Raw genomic sequence first — 21,668 nt, 5'->3', positions numbered from 1 at the left:
GAAGAGACTGATGCAGCCTGCCCGACTGATGGATCAGGAGGTCCAGAACTGAGTCCAGATTCCAAGGCTGCTCTAGAAGGTGACGATGCAGGAATGGGAACTAGATTTGTCGAGGCCAGTAGGGGGGCAATGAGGATCATCCTGCAACCCAGCATGGTAGCTTTCTGAATTAGTTTGGGAATTAGTGGAAAGGGTGGGAATGCATACATTAGTCCCTGGGGCCAATCGTGAACTTGAGCATCTCTGGGGGAGTGTCCGGGAAGAGGGAAGAGAGTGAAGAAACTGTCGCACTTGCTGTTGAGAGGAGTTGCGAAAAGGTCGCAGCAAGGCTGACCCCACTTGCGGAAGATTCTGTCCGCTACTGTCCGGTTGAGAGACCACTTGTGAGGCATGAGAATAGCTCTGCTTAGCCTGTCCGCTATGACGTTGGACTTCCCAGGGATGTGTGTTGCCGTCAGAAACCATTGAGAGGAGATCACCCACTGCCATAGTCTGAGTGCTTCTCGACATAAGGGATATGACTTGGTTCCGCCCTGCTTGTTGATGTACCACACTACTGACATATTGTCTGTCTGAATTGCAATGGTCCCAGTGGGTAGAGAGTTCTGAAGAGCTTGCAACGCTAAAAGCACCGCCCTCATCTCCAAGACGTTTATGTGCAAGTGGTATTCGTGGGGTTGCAGGTGCCCTGGACAGTCCTGCCCTGAAATGCCCCCCCCCCACCCGATCAGGGAGGCATCTGTGGTCACCGTGGCAACTGGAGGAGGAAGAACAAATGGTCTGCCCTGGGGTACTGATGGAGAGACCATCCACCAAGCCAAATGGTCTTTGCAAGACTGTGTGATTATTATCTTGTGAGACAAAGGAAGTTGTTGAAAGGACCACTGGGTGAAAAGCATCCACTGGAGAATCCTCATGTGAAAACAAGCCAGGGGAACTTATATGATCGCTGCTGCCATGAGATCTAAGGTTTTTAGGAAGAATCTGGCCTGAATCTTTCTGCATCCTAATAATACATGTACATGTCGGCGAATGTCTGCCACTCTATCTACTGGAAGCCTTGGAGACAGATCTTTCGTATTTAATCTTGCACCTATAAAGGTTAAGGACTAACAAGGCGACAAAGCAGACTTCTCGAAATTTATTCAGATACCTAGGTTGGAGCATGTTTGGATGGTATAATCCCTGGCTTTTAGCAATTGATGTCTGGTGGTAGCAGTAAGTAGCAAGTCGTCTAGATATGGAAACACCTGGAATCCTTGCCGTCTCAGGTGAGCGGTAACCACTGCCATGCATTTGGTGAACACCCTGGGGGCTGTGGTGAGACCAAAGGGCAGGGCTCTGAACTGGTAATGACTGGCTCCCAGCCGGAAGCGGAGAAACCTTCTGGAACGCCTGTCCATTTTGATGTGGTAGTACGCATCCTGAAGATCTATGGAGCACATCCAATTGTCCTGACCCAAAAAGGGTAGAATGGACTGAAGCGTGACCATGCGGAACTTCGTTCTTTGAACAGACTTGTTTAGTCTGCTGAGATCCAAAATGGGTCTCCAGTCCCCTGTCTTCTTTGGTACCAAAAAGAACTTTGAGTAAATTCCAGATCCTTGCTGATCTGCTGGGACTTGTTGGATGGCCCGTTTTTTTTAGCAGTCTTGAAATTTCTTGTACTGCCTGTTCCCTTAGACTGGGTGGAACATCTGGGATGGGGTTGTTTGATTTTAAGGGAGTGTGGACAAACGGGATTTTGTAAACTTCGGATATGATAGACTGTACCCATCTGTCTCGAGTGATGAGACGCCAGGTTTCTGGGTACAGAGACAACCTTCCCCCGACTGCCTCCGAAGGCGGACAGCCGGGCAGCCCCTCAGGGGTGCTGGAAGGGCTTGTCAGAGAAAGATTCTCTGCTGCCCTGATTCTGCAGACCCCCTCTGCCCCGCGGGTGGCGTCTATTGTTGTTCCCTCCTCTGCCTCTGGAGGGAAACTCGCCACGTGTGTCAGGCACGGCTCCTTGGGGTTTCCGGAACCACATCTTCCCACTCTTCTGACCCTTAGGGTATGGTCTAGAGGGAGTGGAAAAATGGACTCCAATGGCAGAGAGAGTCTTGCCTTCCAGCTCACACCTGGTAAGTGTATCTTTCACCTGAGGTCCAAACAGAGCCGAACCATCAAAAGGGGTGTTGGTGAAAGACGCCTTGAAGGGATCAGTGAAGTTACATAACCACATCCAGGCATGCCTTCTCAAAGCCACGCCTGTGCCTGCGGCTCTACTCGCCCCATCAGCTGCATACAAAATGAGCCGCATGGAGGAGTTAACGATAGAATTAAGAGTCGCCAGCTGGGAGTTTATCTTGTCTTGAGCCCCCGCAGTTGATGGATCTTGCAGGGTATCTCCTAGCTCGTTGAGGAGATCCTTCTGAAGACGGGTGAAGTGGCACAAATAATTCAGCGACCGCATGGAGAAGGTCGCTGAGGAAAACATCCATTTCCCGTATCTATCCATCGTCATAGACTCTTTATTAGGGGGATAGACAGGTACAGAAGTGTCAGCAAACTCCTTTTTCGTGGCAGCTGCTACCACCATGGCATCAACGGGCACACCCTTTGTCAGAAACTGTTTATCTTGGGGGGCCATGATAAACTTAGTGGGCCTGCGAGGGGTTGGTTCCAGTGTGTCCGGAGCTGACCACTCCTTCCGAGCCACCACTTCCATTAATGGATCGAAAGGCGGAGACACCCAGGAGGTGGAGGGGCGAGAACCAAACGCATCCAAGTATACCGACTCGTCCTCAGAAGGGTTAAGGGCAGACCAGTTCCCCCTCTGCTTAAGGATGTCTGAGAAAGAGACATCTTCAGAGGGGGATCTTGGGGACCCTTCCGAATCCTCCAAGTCAGTATCTGACGTGACAGACTCTGGGGAGTCAACATGTTTCCTCTTACATTTTCTCTTTCGAGGGGACTCCTCTGAAATCTCAGGGGAGGCCTCAGAAGAGGAAGATACACCCCAGTGGGGTGACCTGGAGCATTTGATCCCCTCGCTTGGGGTCTGGAGGAGGGGCAGAGACCGAAGCAGGCACCCTGGGGGGAGGAGCTGAAAGGGCTGATCGAGGTGCAGACTCAGAAGTCAGCACGCTCCTCATGACCTCGAAGGTGCCCCTGTCCGGCACAGAAGAGGGTCCCCGCTCCAAGGACATGGGAATCCTCTCCGGCATCGAAAGGGACTGCTCCGAGGCCGGTGTAGGAGCCAAGCTTACCTGCGCCGAAGCTCCGAGAGGGAGAACGGGGTCGGACAAGGGTCCAATGCCACTCTCCACCTTGGAGCCGACGAGGGAGTCTCGGCACCCAGATCCCTCCAAGGACGGAACCATTGAAGAAATCAGAGCCGACGAAGGAACCGAAAGGGGATGCATCAGCGCCGACATTTCCAGGATCTGAGCCCCAACAAGCTCTGGCTCCGAACTGACAGGAGGAGTCAGAGGAGGAACTACTTCAGAAAAGGGAGCAGCCACAGCCTGATGAGGAGGGCTAGTTAACATTTTAGCCAGGGCCTGCGATTTGAGGAGTCTACTAACCACTCTCTCCAAGTCATGATCGGACAGCCTCGAGGACCGAGAAGAGTGGGACCTATGGCTCCGTTCAGACTGTAGCAAAGGTGATCCTGGAGCCAAGCGAATCGACTCCAGGGATGGTGATCTGGATCTCTTATGGCTCCCTGATGGCTCCGACACCAAGGTTGGAGCCGAGAGAGATTTTGATACTTCGGTCCCGGCTGGAACCGAAATTGAAGCAGATGCTCCACCTGGCGACGGCTCCGTACTGGGAGCTGACAGCTTGGTGGGCTTAGGGCTTTTAGCTGGCTAAGACTTTGCCAGAGACCCCTTGGGTTTTAGTAAACCTCTGAGAATTAACTTGTTCCTACGCTCCTGCATGACTCTCGGACTAAAGGCATGACATACCGAGCAAGAGTCCTGCAGGTGTAGGAAACCCAAACAATAAACACAAGAAGTGTGACTGTCTGTCAGAGACATTTTCTGACAGCACGAGTCACACTTCTTGAACCCAGATGCCTTGGTATCCTTTGACATGTTATAAATAAAAGGAATACTGACGGATAAAATTTTTGACTAGTGCAAAAAAAAAAACCCACACACACACACACTAGTCCCACACCTTCACACAAAAAATTTTAACAAAACCTAAGAGACTATGATCTTAGACTACAAAGGCTAAACACTACTTCCTACTGAAAACAATATAAAGGGGAAGGGGATAGCCTCTAACTTAAACGGCCTACTTAGGGAGATGGGGGGGGACTCTCTTAGTAAAAACGAGTTTCCTAAAGGTCAGAAAACACAGGGAAACTAAGACTAGTCTACAGTACTACTCTGATTTAACAAAAGATTAGAAAAATATACACTAACAGTTTAACTACTAAAAATACAAAAGATTAATACGACCTGAGCCAGTGAAGTGCAACCTCGTAGCTGAAGCGGCAAATGAGATCTGGGGGTCTAGCGCCAGGCATTGTGGCATATAGGGAGGCCTCGAGCCAGTAAATAGCTCTCGAGCTTTAGAAAATGGCCGAGTCGGAGCCGAACCCAACCAGCAAGAATGAAGGCGAGAGAGGCAACTTAACATTAAAAATTCTCCAGCTGCGTTGTTGGCTTTGGTTGATTGTACTAGCATTCTGTTGGATGAGCGGAAGGATGCTAGGTTGCTATAGGGGGTAATAATATTAGACAGAATGGGAGTACTGGTAGGCAGGTAGAGGGTTTTATGAATAACTATGAGGTGGTTATAAAGGAGCTGATTGGGTAGTTCTAGCCAGCCTAGTTTGTGAAGATTTTGACAGTGGTGGGTTCTATAGGCTGACCCTGTGGCAAATCTAGCTATATTGTTATAGGAGGTAGTGATTTTGTTACGGTTTGATTTACTTAGATTTGTAAGGATGGGTGAGGCATAGAGAAGGGTTGACAGCAAATGTGTCCGAGCTATGGCAGTTCTGGCAGATGGGGTTAAAAATTGTTTAATCCTATACAAGGAGTCTATTTTTTGTTAACTGTTTTTATGGTTTTGTCTATATGGCCGTCATACTTCAGATTATTATCAATGATTACTCCAAGTAGTTTAGTGTAAGGTTCAGGGGAGATTATGGTGCCATTGCTAGATGAGATTGTAATTATTGGTAATGTTAACTTACGGGTAGGGGAGAAAGGAAAAAGTTTGGTTTTGTTTGGGTTAAGCAGGAGACTACGATTATTCAGCCAGTTCTCTACTTTATTGAAGGTGATTTGGGATAGGGATTGTAGTTCTGTGGGAGTGGAGGCAGAGCAGATAAGTGTGGAGTTGTCCGCATACTGTATACAAGTTGTATGACATATTATCTGTCTGAATGGCAATCATCCCTAGAGGAAGATGAGCATGAAGTGCCTGCAATGCAAGAAGGACCACCTTCATCTCTAGAATGTTGATATGCAACTTGGTCTCAGATGGGAACCAAGTGCCTTGAGCTGTCCTTCCCGAGCAGTGCCCCCCCATCCTAGCTGGGAGGTGTCCGTGGTCACCATGGTTTTGGGAAAGCTGGGTGAAAGGAACGCCCTTGAGCAGATCCGGAGATTGAATCCACCACCAAAGGGAATCCCTGCATACCCTTGAGATTCTCATTGGAAAGGAGAGAAGAAGGTCTGACCGGGACCACTGGACCGCAAGTGTCCACTGAAGAACTCTCATATGAAAGCGAGCTATCGGCAGGGGATACGATTGTGGCCACCATAGAACCCAATGCTCTGAGAGCTGCTTCGGCTGTAGAGACTTCAGCATGAAGAATTTGTAACACATGTAATCTTAGACTGCGTATCCTGTCTGGGGTGAGAAAAACTCTCATCTAAAGAGTGTCCAAATGTGTCCCAATAAAATCCAGAATCTGGACCAGCGCTAGAGAAGATTTGTTCAGATTGAATGCAATATCCAGACTGCTCGCTAACCAAATGAAGTAATCCCTGGCCTGGCATAGTAGATGCTCTGAAGGGGCAGCAAAGGGCCAATCGTCCAGGTACAGAAAGACCTGAATACCCTGGAGCCTCAACCCACATCACCTTAGTAAACACCCTGGGGGCTGTGGTGAGACCAAAGGGAAGGGCTCTGAACTGGTAGTGATTGGCTCCCAGCCGGAAGCGAAGAAACCTCTGGGATCGCCTGTCCATTTTGACGTGGTAGTGCGCATCTTGGAGATTGATCGAGCACATCCATTCTTTGGACTGCAGGAAGGGCAGGATAGATTGAAGAGTGACCATCCAGAATTTTGTCTTGGTTACTGACAGGTTCAATGTGGACAGATCCAAGACTGGTCTGAGGTCCCCCGTTTTCTTTGGCAGTAAAAAGAACCTGGAGTAAATGCCAGCTCTGGACTGGTCTGGGGCGATTGGTTGGATGACTTGTTTATTCAGCAGCTTTCCTATTTCTAGTGCTGTTTCCTCCTGTTGCGCAGGTGGGATGTCTGAGAGGAGCTTGTTTGGATAGGGATGTTCCTTGAATGGAACAAAATATCCTCTGGATATGATTCGCAACACCAAGCAATCTGTTATAATGTACTCCCATGCCTTTGGGTGTAGCAACAGACGACCCCAGACTGCCTCCAGAGATGAGCAGGCGGGCAACCCATCAGGGCTGCTGGCTGGGTCCCTCCGAGAAAGGTTCTCGGAACCCGAAATTCCTAGGACACCCTCTGCCTCTCTGGCGGCGTCTACTCTGACCCCCTCTGCCTCTGGGGGATTGAGAATCCTAAGCATCCCGGGAAGACACCCAAGACTTCCAGAACCACATCTTCTTCGTTCCTCGTTGATTCCTGGAAAAGGATCTTTGAGGAGACAAGAAGCAGAGCCCGATGGCAGACAGTGTCTTCCCATCCTTCTCGCTCTGGACCAGTGTCTCTTTCACAGAATTTCTGAAGAGGGAAGAACCATCATAGAGGACTGTTGGTGAAAGACGCCTTGAAGGGCTCTAAAAATTGACACAACTGGAGCCTGGCGTGACGCCTGATGGCAATGCCTGTTGAGGCCGCCCTTGCGTCTCCCTCCATGGCATGAAAGAGCAGTCAAATGGATGCACTGGCAACCGCTTTTAGAGTGGCCATTCAGGTGGAGGTCTTTTTGTCCTCCGCCAACATGGACTCTGGGGTAAACTCTGTGATTTCCATCACTACATCTCTCTCGAGTCAAATGACATGTGCCATATAGTTCAGCTCCCTCACCGAGAAGGTGGCTGAAGCATATACTTGCTTCCCAAAATGGTCCATCGCTCTTGATTCTCTATCAGGGGAGTGAACGGTGGCGAGCTCCTTCTTTGTGGTGGCCACCACCATCATCTCATCAACTGGGGACTCCTTGTTCCAATGTGTCCTGTCTGACGTCGAGCTCAACACTTTGTTGGGGCGCTTATTAATGGGCTTTACTGTGTGTATGGCTCCTTCCATGCAATAGATGTTATCAGATCCACGAGTGGATCAGCAGGAGGGGACACCCAAGAGGTAGATGGGCCCAAGCCAAATGCCACCAGGAAAAAAGGCTCATCTGAGGTTGGTTTGGGGGCTGACCCCCCCCCCGGGTGAAGGAGCTCCATGATGTCTCCAAAGGTGACATCCTTGGGGAACCTTCCCTTCATCCAAGTCTGTGTCTTCTGTGACGGACTCTGGAGGAGAGCCCAAGTCCCTCCTCTTACACTTACATTTGCATGGTACCTCCTCAGGGGGACTCTCTGAGGAGGATTCACAAACCTCTTGTTGTTCCACCGGGAACTTCCTAGGGTATAGCGACCATGGGCTGTCCCTGAGACGGCAAGATGGTCGGAACTGCGCTCAAAGCCAAGGGGGTCTGAACAGAGTCCAAGGATGCGATGTTCAGAGGCTTCAACACCGCAAGAACCCTCTCCACCATGTGGAATGCTGAGGGGGAACAAACCTCCTGGGACATACTGGCGGGGCCCATTCCCCTCCCCATGACCTGACAGGAGAGTCGGAGGCAAGCCTCCTGGAGCCTAGAAGCCGAGTGGAATGCTCCGCTCCGAAGCTCTCAGAACACAGAGCACACCCTCGGATCTAACCCAGATGCTACGGCTCAGAGAGCTCGGATCCGATCCCATCTGATCAGACAAGCTTAAGGCAATAGCCAGCATCGAGGTACATGGTACCATCTGTGCCGACCCCTCGACCTCAAGGGTCTTCAGATCCAAAAACTCCAACCACCGGTTGGATCGGAGAAGGAGTTATTGGTCGGAACAAAGGTTGCAAGGAGCCCCCTCCGGAGGGAGAGGGCACTGGCAAGATCCCCATCTGAATCTGAATGCGGATAAATCTCGGCATCATCTTGTCCATCTCCGCTTAGCTGAGACTCTGGGTGAGTGGGAGGATGCCACTGAAACAGGTCGGGAGAGCCGGTGGGGAGGAGAGCTAACTGGGGACCAGTTACGAGACTCCTCGGGCTCAGGGGAGAACATGGGTGAGTGCAACAGAGGAGACCGAGGCTTAACTCTTGGTGACTGACCTGCCTGAGACGAGCTGTCAGGGGACCGCTTGCGAGAACAGTCTTTCTTAGCCATATCCCCTTTCCTCGACCTCTTGGCAGGAGTGTGAGTCCCTGAGGTCAGGGAAGAGTAAGTACATGCAGCAGCCGCTGCTACCCCAGCTTGGGAAGAAGGGACTGTAGTCCCTGAAGAGGGGGTGCAAACCCTTCAGAATCAGTTTGACCCACCTGTCCTTAAGTGCCCTGGGGTTGAAGGCAGTGCAGATAGGACAGGGGGACTTAAGGTGCTCTGTACCAAGACAAACCATGCACAGAGTGTGGCCATCTGCCAGAGATAGCTTATGGCCGCACTCTGTGCATTTCCTAAAAACCTGCCTTAGGGACTTCTGCCATCCCAAGACAGACAGACAGACAGACAGACAGACAGACAGACACACACACACACACACACAGAGACAGACAGACACACACACACAGACACACACACACAGACACACACAGACACACACACAGACACACACACACAGACACACACACACACACACACACACACACACACACACACACACACACACACACACACACACACACACACACTCTCTAGGCAGAAAAGAGAAGAAAGGGGTTTTTTTTGTCCGATGCAGATGCGGGGAGTAAAGAAAAGATGTAAGGAAGAAAATAGGAAGAAATCAGATAGAACAACTAGAGTTTTGTTCACTTACGTGACTGACTAGCTAGAGCTCAGAAACCATGCTTGTAACCACTATGCCAGCAAATGAGATCTGAAGGGAGAAGGAAGACAGGAGGGCATTATGGGTAAGAGGAGGAGTCTGGAGCTTGGATCCATAGCTGGAAAATGTGGCCGTGTCAGATCTGATGTAAATCCGAGACCCACAGGTTGAATACCAAATGTAGTAAACTACTTTAGATCTGACGTGCTGTCTTTTAGAATGGCAATCACACCCTTGGGGAGAAGGAAATTAAAGGCCTGCAATCATTGGAGGACCACCTTCATTTCCAAGACACTGATGTGAAGATTGGCATTACATCTCAACCAGGTACTTTGGACAGTCTTCCCCTAGAAATGACCTTCACTCCAACAGAAAAGTTCACAGTGACCATGTCCTAGGAACGGTGAAAAGGCTGCCCTGCCATGACCAGCACAGACTCCAACCACCAATGAATGTGGTGATGACAAATGTTTATCACTGTCACTACAAAATCAATAGGATGTGTCAGACAGGACAACTGAACTGTTAGAGTCCACTGTAAAGCTCTCAAGTGGAACCTTGTTAAACGAAATAGCAGCTGGCATTTGTCTAAGGAGACGAAGTACTGAAGTGGCACAGGGTTTGTGATTCTGTAGCATTTGAGATGCCTGAAGCCTGCAGGTGAAGGCGAGGTCAGTCTGGATAATGGTAGCTTGGCTGCCTGAATGATCATATTCGAATGGCAAACAAATTCCAGCACTTGAACTGGTTCCATGCTGGACTTTTCATAATACACCACTATGCCCAAGGACAGACATAGATGGAGTAAGGAATCTCGAGCTTTGCTTAGGTATGCCTTTATGGAAGCTGTGGAGGGCCAATCATCCAGGTAAGGGAAGACATAGAATCCCTGCAGCCTAAGCCAGACTGCCACTACTGCCAAGCATTTGGTGAACACCCAGTGAGTTGTAATGAGACCAAATGGCAGACACAGAAAATGGTAATGATTGGTCCCCAGCTGTAAGTGCAGAAATCTCATGGAGTGCCTCGGTATCTTTATGTGACGGTAGGCATCCTTGAGATCTACCAAGCACATTCAGTTGTCCTTCCTTAGGAGGGAGAGATTGAACTGCAGAGTGACCATCTGGAATTTGGTCTGTTAGATGAAACATTTTAACCTGCTGAGATTCAGAATGGGACTGAGGTCCTTGTTTTTCTTTGGTGCCAAAAAGAACCTGAAACAGACCCCAGATCATCACTGGTCTGCTGGGAACTCCTGGAAGACTCAAATGGCTAGCAGTTTCTGAATTTCAACTGCTGTGTCCCTTCCCTGATGGGGTGGGTACTTCCAGAACAGAATTTTGGGAATCTACAGCCTATACCTAAAACACACAGCAAAAAACTGGGGTGGGGGGTAAAGGAAATACAAACAAAATCACCTACAGCTATCCAAAATAAAGGTACAGTTAGAGGAGCTCTAAAGACCACAATACACTCTTGATGGCGACAAATGAGATCTGGGAAGAGAATATAAGAGCAGGGTACTGTGGGTAGAGGAGGAGGAGATTTCAGACTGAAGAGTCTAAGATGACCCATATTAGGTCTGATAACCCACAGGTTATAGCCAGAGAGAAGACCATACTAAATCTATACATTCTGCTGAGAACATAAGACTGAATCATTATTAACAACTAATTTAGTAAATCATAACTTCTACTGGAAAGAATTTAATCATTTGATATAAACAAATACTTAACTTGAATTAAAAAATCCTGTTCACACTATTTCTGAATTTCTGCCTAACTCCTTGGTTAGTTCAATGAAATGCATACCTAAAGCTTCAAAACAAAACTGTTCCAAGAGTCATCTTGAAATAGGTGACAATAATTTTTTTTAGTATGTCTACTTAAAGAATATATGGTTAGGCATTTTATAACCGCTATAACTACTTGCCTAGTATAAGGAAATACAGACAAAATCACCTAGAGGAAGAATACAGTTAGTGGACCTCTGAAGACCACAATCCAATCTTGATGATGGCAAATGAGATGTGGGGAGACACAGTATGAGAACAGGGTATATGAGTAGAGGAGACAGAGCTCTTAGACTGAAGATAAGACATCTTGTGTCTGGTCCAATAACTCACAGGTTGAAGCTGGATAGAAAAGACAACACTGGATCTACAGTGAGAGTGCAAGCTCACCAACACTTGGCTGCAGGCTGTTCCGTTGGTGATCTTTAATGAAAAATTTAAAGTGGTGATGAGATTTATCACAATGTCTTTCTTATACAGTGTGAGGTTGCACTGCACAAATGTTTTTTTGCCCTTTTTCCCTCCACCGTGGTGCAGCCATGGAGTTGGTATATGTAACTGGGGGGGTGCAAGGAGGCTTTCCTCCTAAAAAAAAAAAAAAAAAAAGAATTTTTTTTTTTTACTGCTTTCAAGTCACTGACTGTTCTCAGAATTTATCTTTCAGAAAACATCAAACAAATTAGTGTGCTTGTTGGGATTTAGGTTAAGCATGACCTTATATTTGCTATATGTAACTTGAAACACCATTTTACTGAGCATCTGCTGGGAAGAATATTAAGCAGCAAAATTGAAAATACTCTTTCTTCAAGAGGCAAGAGCCAGAATACGGCATAAGAAATCAATGACACAGAAAGTCCTGAAGCAAAGATGTGCCAAAGGAAACACAATCACTGGAATCAGAGTCTAAGAAATAATATTTAGGAACACAGGAAAACAAACAATACTAGTCAAGAAAGCAAGGTGACCATAAAATGCCTGACCATATATACCTTTATGTAAACATGCTTAAAGTACTTACTATCCATTTCAAGCACTTAATAGTGCGCATATTCCAAATCAGTCAGAGACATACAAGATAACCCCGGCATAAATTTGTGTCTACCCATCCAATCAAGACTAGTCTGAAAGCTAGCCAAAGTACTACTTTGTTCATGGCTCAAAGGTAGAGAGTTCAGTAGAATGACTTCTTTGGATCTTAAAGATACTCCCTTGTAAATTAACTGAGCCCAATAGAATAATTTTCTGACTGTGATGGAAACATAATGACTAAATAAAAGAGAGTTGCATCCGTTAAGTACCCAGGTCTCTTATGACAGTATCTATCTGAAGAGTAGTAGCACCAATTTTAACATAAGTGGTTGAAGCAGCATTTTTTCTACAGAGTTACTATGCTGCACTTTTTCTGGGAGGACAGTTGTAAGAACAATTGTGTCAGAAAACACCGGTTTTACTCATAAGAGACTGGAACTACTTATGCAAAACCAGCCAGGGTTCCCCATAATTTAAGGGGTACAGCTTTGAGATCCTACAGGAGTTTATTTATTTTGTTGTACAGTTTATGGTGGCAGACCACCAGGGTGGTTTATTTTTGAATTTCCTGTGATACCTGGTTCTCAGATCAGCTTGGTCAGCCTAAAGCGCTGGCATGTCAACCAACAGCCAGGTGGTAGAAACATACCAGAATACTAGCCTTCCACACACATACTCAATAGAAGCCAGGAGACTGCTTCCTTCTGATACCTCACTTGCTGAAGTAATGGTGCACACTCAAGCCCTAGCCTGACAAGGAGCTCAGCATCTGCAAGACCTAAAAGGCTATTTCAGCAACAGACTTACTTCCAATGTGGGTTAAGTTCCAGCCTACTTTCAACAGTTCAGTCCCTGTAGCACTCTTCTGTCTGCAACCTGGATTGGGTGAAGGAGCCTTTTGCTAATTCTCAAATGAGAAGCTTTCAAATGCAGATTACATTATGGCATTAAGTAAGTCAAATGTTACCAGATAGCAGGGCTTATTTTACCACTAGCACTTACAGCAATGCTTGACACTGTTGTCTTCTCCAAGACAGTATAAGTAATGCAGATGGGTGTTTAAATTAAAAATGTTATGGCCACAAGAACACACAGCAGACTTCTCTCTAGATATCAAAAATGGGAAGCTTTCAGCAACATACACCAGGCTCAAGATCTGAACTGTGTAAAATGCAGAAATAACTGTCAGCCTCAAAGACCAAGTTCACTTTAATTAGTTGGTGTGTGAAATATCAGTATTTACTGCCAGACACTGCAAATGCCAAATGTGTAAGATCTTGCAAGGAAAATATACCAGGCTATAATAACTTGGCAGAAAAAAAAAACACAAATTTTATGAAAAACAGAGCAAAAATATGAGGCAAAAATCTGGACATTCTGTGAAAATTCATAGAGTTCAGAGGTATATGTCAGTAGGAGGCAGTGTCACAAATACGGAAAAAAAAAACTACACCGAAGTCACAGTATGATGGCTCCTTGTACAGTACATACTGTCCCAGCAGTGTGTGACAGCTCCTCACCCACAGAACCTACACACAAAGAATCTGGAGGACCTTCATACTGAGAGCTCTACTGAAAGGAAGAACTTCCTGTCATCTTGGCGTGAATCACAGTGTGGGTGGGGGCTGTTCCTTGTTGGCAATTGCTGAGAACAGGAGTATATGGAGTTGCCACTTGAGGAATCTGAGGTCAGTGGCTGTGGTGAGAAAAAATGTGTGTGTGTGTGTGTGTGTGTGTGTGCGCGCACGCATGTGTATCTGTGCACGCACATGTGCACATAGACACGCACACACACTCAGGCATGCACACAGTGACACAGTAGTGCACGCAAGAGGTCTCCAGTTAAGACTCTCAGGTGAGTGCCTTCTGTCCAGATACTGCACATCTTCCCTGTGACTACATGGCTTTTTTTTCTAGGTATTCTGGTATCGTTCCCTCTCCCAAAGACACACACTGGCGATCTTCAACACTGCCTATGGTTGTGACTGCAATGCATGTATTCGTGAGTATTTGTGTTGTAAAAGAATGAGATTCTATCCAAAATGAGCTTCATTGTCTTGCACCAGCTGGTTGCCAGAGTAAGATCACAGGCTTGAGTAACCCTACAATGCTGTAAAGGATAAAAGTTATTGGAAAAGAGAGAAATGAGACACACACACACACATACATATACACACAGACACACACACACACTTACGTCTGTGTATGTATATGAATGTGTGCACTATTTTGTGTGTAGGTGTGTCTGTTTCAAATAATAAAAAATATATGTTACCTGTTCATAAACTTGCACAAGAGATCCTGACAACTGATGTAGTCTTTCTGGAGAACCCCAAGCAGGCTGGCTTTTTAGGTTTCGCTGAAGTATGGGTTCTAAATATGCTTCATAGATTGCTTGCAATTGTTCTTTAGCAGGGTAACTTTAAAATATTGGGAAAAAAATCAAATGACAATTTTAGAATTCCTTCTGGCTTGTAAACTACTAACAAGAATAAGAATGAGTCTGGTTTGATTTGTATTTTTACAGTCTGACAACTCCATAAATTTACAGCTCGTCTGCACGACTACCAAATAAAAATAGACTACTTTGACTAATGACATGAACATTTTTTTTTCAAACACCCTTACTAAATTATCACGTGACACAGGCAAATTTACATTCATATAAAAGTAATAAACTATATTAACATAACAAACATACTTCACATATATTGCTATATATCGTATAACCTAAGCAATATTACATAAATTATTCAATTCCTTTTTTAAATTCCTTTTTTAAACAAGAAACACCTTTATTAAACTATCACTTACAACACAGGCAATCATATATTTATATACATGAAAACAAAACCAAACTGACACAATCCTAGTTTAAGTCAAATATCAGAAGATCAAACTAATCTTGTCAGTTATTCAAATTTTCCACTCCAATTCATGCCAACTTAACAAGCTGGGGGGTAGTATTTACTTCACAATTTAATGCAACAGTTTTCAGGTCACTAAGTTGGAAATGGGGATCTGTGATAGGTGTCCCCGACCTCAAATACGCCAGTATTTACATAATGAGAATTAGTTAATTAAGCGCCAACTAAAATTACTTTATCAGTCTAACCATATTACAAAAAAATAACATAAAACTCACATTAGAGAAAAACAAACTTGCTTCACTGAATAAGGTTTATGATAATGTACCAAGTAAAAGTGTAAAACAACAGTTATGATGTATATAATGCTAATGTTTTAAAACATTCAACTGATGAAGATATTTAAAAATATACAGTAACATGCAAAGGTAACTGCTGCGGCAAGCTGCTACAAAATTACTGCAGTTAGAGAAACAATGACCTCATACATAATAAACAGTGCTTCTAACGTCTCTGTGTGTGTGTGCATTCAATTTTCTTTTTAGGGATATGTGCAAAGTAAAAGATAATATTCTAAATTAGTATTAAATCACAGAAATCAGCTGGACAGTCAGTAAAAAATTCAAATCTATGCAGACATCCTAAATTAATATGTATGACATGAAAAGGATTTCATAAGTGAAAACACCTCTCGCTATCTTAAATGAGGCACTCTCCTGAGTGTATAACTACATGTATACAGCTACTGTACACAACTACAATGGAGATGCATTACAGGTTATGAGCCTTTCTTGAACCCCAGAATTTATTTCTACAGCCTATCTACTAAATGCAAAAATATATAAAATGACTGAAAAAAAATCTGTGTTGGAGACCAGGCCCTAATGGCAGAGCTTAAATAGTGTATGTGACTAAAGATGCACATACTGCCATTTCTGATTTGTCTAAGACAAAGTAATGTAAAACAAGATTGCCAAAAGATTCAAAGTTTAAGGGCTGGCTCCTTTACTACTTCATGTACATAATAAAATTTGGATTATCCAAGCAGCTTAGTTTAAAAGTTCTTACTCAACGTATCAGATGATCTGTGGGAAAGTCTTCTGTAATACGTAACTGCTGTGATGTGGTGAGTACATGCATCTACTACTGAGGACACCCAAGCAAACCATCATTACATGACTTATATTTGCTACAGAGTCCTCCCCAGTTGGAATAACACTGTGGATATCTGAAAGAGTGCAAAACAATTCCTGGAAGGCTGAATCCTGTAACAGAAATGCCAAAGGAAGGTCAACTCCTGCAGCCCCCCCCCCACATTCTTACTAATGTGTAAGAAAGTACAGTTGTGTACACTTAACATAAATGTAGATGTTCGAGTGTATTCACTGCTGCAGTCCTCACATTTGGGTTATCTGCCTGCAGGTAGCCCTCAGCTGGCCTGAATACCAGAGTCTTGGATTCCTGCGTCGGATGCTGTCTCTTCTTCCATGACGTCAGGTCGTCAGGGGTATAAAACATGCAGCCAACGCCATTACATCAGTTTTTCTTGCCTCAGATGTCAGGTGCCTCCACAATGGGAAGCAATTATATGTTATGATACACCTCCATCAAAAAGCCAATACACCAGAAAGCTTAAATACACCAAACAAAAAGGAAGGGTAGAGCCGAGAAGTCAGGGGGCTGGAGGGAGGGTAACCAGGAATGCAACAGTGAATACACTCGAACATCTACATTTATGGTAAGTGTACACAATTGTACTATGTTCTTCGTGTTTCACTGTTGCAGTCATCTCATTTGGGTTGATTCCCAAAACTAAGGAAGGGAGGAGGAAGTTAGAGAGCATTAGGGCCAGCTATTAAGCCCTGCAAGACTGCAGTGGCAAAACCAGCTCTGGATTTAGAAAAAAATAGGTATGTGGGTAATGCTTGGTGAAGGTATGTCCAGAGCTCCAGGTAGCAGCTTCTAGGATATCCCTGGTAGGGACTCCTCTGAGAAAGGCTGTAGAGGTAGATGCAGCCCTGGTGGAATGTGATCTTATCCCCTGCGGGGTAGGTTTTCCATGGTGCTTATAGCAGAAATGAATGCAATGGCTATTCATTTAGAAATGGTTTGCTTTGAAATGGCCTTCCCCTCTGCCCCTGCAGCAAAGCCAACTAGCAGCTGTTCAGATTTTCTGAGAGGCTTAGTCCTGTCCAAGTAAAATCTAAGTTGTCTGTGCACGTCCAGAGAGTGCAGTATTCATTCTCCTTTGTTTTGTGGATTAGGGGAAAAAGTAGGCAAAGGAATGGACTTGATTTAGGGCCACACTAGACACCACCTTGGGCATAAAAGAAGGATTGGTCCTAAGGGAAACCTTGTCTGCATGGAAGATAATGAAGGGTGTTCCACTGCCATAAGGGCCTGTAATTCAGCCACTCTTCTTACTGAAGTAATGGCTAGAAGGAAGGCTGTTTTCCAAGAAAGGAATTTCAATTCTGCAGTTGCAGCTGTCTCAAAGGGAGGGAGATTGAGCTTTTCCAATACAAAATTAAGGTCCCTGGCTGGAGTAGGGGCTCTCCTGGGGGGTCTTAAATTTTTGGCCCCTCTAAGTAATTGCTTTAGCAGGGGGGTGAGAAAAGAGGGGGGGCTCAGTATTATAATGTACGGAAATGGCAGAGGCATAAATTTTAATTGACGAGAAGGAAAGGCCTTTATGGAGCATTTCTGTTAAGTACTAAAGAATATGAGGTAAGCTAGGCACCGTTGTTGCCCATCCCCTGAGTCTGGCTCCAGGAACAGTTATCTTTTCCACTTTTCAGCACAGGATTTTCTAGTACTAGGCCTCCTTGCCTCCAAAATGACATCTAGCACCTGCTTACTGAGGGATGCTATTGGCAAGCTCAAGGAATTAGCTAGGCTGCAAGGTTTAGGGTTTGAAGCTGAGGGTGCAGAATCTGGCCCACCTGCTGGGGCAGCAGGGAAGGGGTCCGAAGCAGGTGCCATGGTTCCAGTAGCGTCATACTGTGCTAGAGGGGGTACCAGTGCTGGTGTGATCAGTCTGGTGCAATCAGTATTGTCCTTAGCTTGTCAACAAACTGCTCCATCCAGGGAATACCAAAACACCTACTCCAACTAACCTAGCTCAAACCCCTCCCAACATAATTGCCAATACATTCAACAACTTCTTCTCTGAAACAGTCACCTCACTAGCAAACACCATGGCTCCCCCAACTTCTCCTCAAAAGACCTCTCCTCAAATAAATACCCCCACACTAAAATTTAAGACAGTCTCCACTACCTACATACGTAAATTACTCTCAAAGCTTAAACCATGCACTCCATCAGCCGACCAACTACCATCCGAATATCTACAACTAGCAGCAGCAGAACTAGCATACCCAGTCTCCATCTTAATTAATAGAACAATAACCGAATCTACTATTCCTTCCCTCTGGAAGGTCTCACATCATTCCTCTGCATAAAGGAGGAAACACTAATGAGCTTACGAATTTCCGTCCCATAGCCCTTCTATCGCCTCTATCTAAAATTATGGAACGTTGTATACACCAACAACTTTTAAATCATCTCTTACATAATAGCCTACTAGCAAACTCCCAACACGGCTTTAGACCTTTCCATAGCACTTCTACTGCTCTTCTCTCCTTCACAGACAATATCAACAAAAATCACAGTAACAACCTTTTCTCCTCTGCTTTATTTCTCGACCTGTCTAAAGCCTTTGATATGGTGAGCCATCAACTTCTGCTACACACTTTGAAATCTCTCTCACTTGACTCTATGGCATTGCACTGGTTTGACTCTTACTTGAAGGATAGAAAACAAGCTGTGCTTTGGGCCAGCCATCTAGCTTCTCAGCTCCCAGTCACTATCGGTGTCCCTCAAGGATCCATCCTAGGTCCCCTTCTTTTCTCCATATTTATCAATAACCTATCTATTTCACTCCCAACATCCACATGTATTCAGTATGCAGACGATTCAACTCTCATCTGCTCTGCTGGATCTCCAGCTGAACTCCATTCTTCCACCCAAAAGTCTTTACAGCAGCAGAAAAATGGTTCCAACATATCTGTCTCCTCCTGAATCCCAAAAAACAAATTATTACTTTTCTCACCTACCCTAAGTCTACCCCCTTCTCCTTCTCTATTGTTTCTGATAATGGCACTATCATTACACCTGACTTTTCAACTAAACTGCTAGGTTTTACAATAGATAATCAACTGAACTTTGATTCCCACATCGACCTAACCATCAAAGCTGTAAATAAAGATAGGTGCCCTCTATAGACTTAAGCCCTTTCTTACACCAACTAGCAGGGTGTCTCTAGCCCAAACTCATCTCATCTCTACATTACTGTATGCCTCCCCATCCTTTATCAACCTTTCAAAATCAAACCTTCAGAAACTTGCCACAACCTACCATAACATTGCCAGATTTGCCACAGGTTCCCCATTTCGTATCCATCATTGTGATAATCTCAAAAAACTCGGCTGGCTTGAACTTCAAAATCTAATTCTCCTCCACCAGTTAGTTATCACCTATAAAATTCTCCATTACCCTAATAATACACCAATACTTAATAACCTTGTCACCCCTACAAGAATCTTACTTCCCTCCGCTCAGCAAACAAACTGCTAGTCACTACTCTCAAATCACACAATAAAGCTGGCGACTCCTTGTTTACAAATGTTGTTGGCTCTTACTGGAATAAACTTCCCATAGAACTGACCTCCCTAGGCTCATCAAAACTTTTCAAGAAACAACTAAGGTACCATTTCAAATCCAACTGGTTATGCCCTTGTTCTAATCCTGACTGACTTTAGTGCCCAACTCTCTTTACAACTCCCTCCATTACTTTCTCTACTTGTCTCTACTACTTGTATCACTTCTCCTCTGTAGCTCACCTTATATCCACTTAGATATTACTTTTCCTATAACATCTTTTCTCTTTACTCAATACACCTCTGGATCCTGTCATCTACCCTCTCACTTAAACCTACACTTTGCTCCCTGCTGTGCAATTCTATTTCTTAGAACTGGTGCCCTGGCACAAATGTATTATCATAACTGTCAATACTATATAGTATAGACCTTTGTATGTGCTACCTCTTTCTTTCTTTCTTTTCAAAATTACTACTCCTGCTTTTCCTAATAACATGGGATTAGGAATTCTACTCAGTATTTAGTATTTTAAGTATTATACATATTCTGTAAAAATGATGTAATTTAAGAACTGTACATTTCTGTAAAAATGCTTCTGTGTTGTTAATATCCTACATTCAATTAGTTCATTAATCCTTATAAGTTGTATCTTATAGTAATGTTTTTTATGTAATGTACCAGTATATAGTGGAGCTTTTCTCCTCGGGCCTCTGCTGAAAATGGACATGTATCCAGCCAGACTAGCCCGGTCAACAAATGTAAAATAAATGTAAAATAAATAAATAAATACAATTGTCCTGTTTGATCTTTTGCAGAAAATTTAAGAGGAGAGGCAGGGGGGGAAAGGCATAAACTGAGAGGTTTTCCCAGGTAAAGGACAGGGCATCCACTTTCCAGGCTTGACTGTGGGAAGTCCTTGTTCAGAATTTGTCCAATTGGTAGTTCTGAGGGAAGGCAAACAGGTCTACCTCTGGAGTCCCCCATTTGTTCCTCAAGAGGTTGAATATTTTTGGTTCCAGTTTCTTTTCATGTGGGTCCATGAGATTTCTGCTTAGGTCATCTGCCAGTAAATTTAGCTTGCCTGGCAGGAATTGAGCTTGGCTTGCAGGTGCACTTGGTAGCTCAAGGCTGTGTTCCACAGAGCCATGGCTAGTCTGCAGAGAGGGTACAAGTGGGTTCCCCCCTGCTTGCTTATGTACCACATAACTGTGATGTTGTCTGTCTTTACCAATAATTGTCCTGGAAGAATGCGGTCTTTGAAGGCTGTCAGGGAATTCTGTACAGGTAACATTTCTTTTTGGTTGATATGCAGGTGCATCTGTCTTGGATTCCATTTGCCCTGAATGCACTGTCCTGCCAAGTGAGCCCCCCATGCATAGTCTGATGCATCTGTTGTTAGGGTTTGGGTGGCAGGGGGTAGAGTGAAAGGAAGCCCCTTGTTGTGGTAGCAGGCCTCTGCCCACCAAATGAACTCTGTCTTTATACAAGGAATTATAGGAATCACTGATTCCAGGTCCTGAGAATGTTGACACCACAGGCTTTTTAGATACCACTGTAGTATCCTCATATGCAGTCTTGCATATGGAATTAGTAGAATGCAAGAGGCCATGAACCCCAGGGCTTGCAGAATTTTCCTTGCAGATAGCTGGGGCTTTGTGGCCAATAGTTTGAAGTAGGTTGTCAAGTAAACTTGTTTCTCTGGAGTGAGGAAAGCCATCTGGGAAGTTGTGTTCAAGCTTGCTCCCAGGAATACAATCTGTTGGCAGGGTACTAGGTGAGATTTCTTTTCATTTATGGTGTAACCCAGAGAGGTTATAAGTTTCTTTACGAATGCCAGATGTTTTAATAGCAAGTCCTGGCTTTCTGCCTGAATCAGACAATCGTCCAAGTATGGGTATATTTGAAATTTTCTCTGCCTGCAAAATGCAATGGCTGGAGCTAGACACTTTGTGAATACCCTGTGCGCAGTGCGCAGTAGATAAACCAAAGGGAAGTGCAGAGAACTGATAGTGCATGGAGCCTGCTCTGAAGCATAGGTATTTCCTGTAAGATTCCCTTATTGGAATGTGCAGGTAAG

The 21,668-nt window shown here is 44.9% G+C and overlaps 1 protein-coding gene across 2 annotated transcripts in view; it reads right to left on the bottom strand.

Annotated features, from left to right (window-relative positions):
• Nucleotides 1-21,668, bottom strand: part of DYNC2H1 (dynein cytoplasmic 2 heavy chain 1) — a 6,555,988-nt gene that overhangs the window by 3,099,281 nt on the left and 3,435,039 nt on the right. For both annotated transcript variants that reach the window (XM_044072582.1, XM_044072581.1), the window contains one exon: nt 14,341-14,485. In XM_044072582.1, the coding sequence (XP_043928517.1) occupies nt 14,341-14,485 (145 nt within the window). The remainder of the gene's footprint in view (nt 1-14,340; nt 14,486-21,668) is intronic.

This window comes from Protopterus annectens, chromosome 5.part0, assembly GCF_019279795.1.
Source record: "Protopterus annectens isolate FY-2018-M chromosome 5.part0, PAN1.0, whole genome shotgun sequence".
Lineage (NCBI taxonomy): Eukaryota > Metazoa > Chordata > Ceratodontiformes > Protopteridae > Protopterus > Protopterus annectens.
The sequence above is the reverse complement of the archived record's forward strand: the minus strand, read 5'-3'. Positions and strand labels throughout refer to the sequence as shown.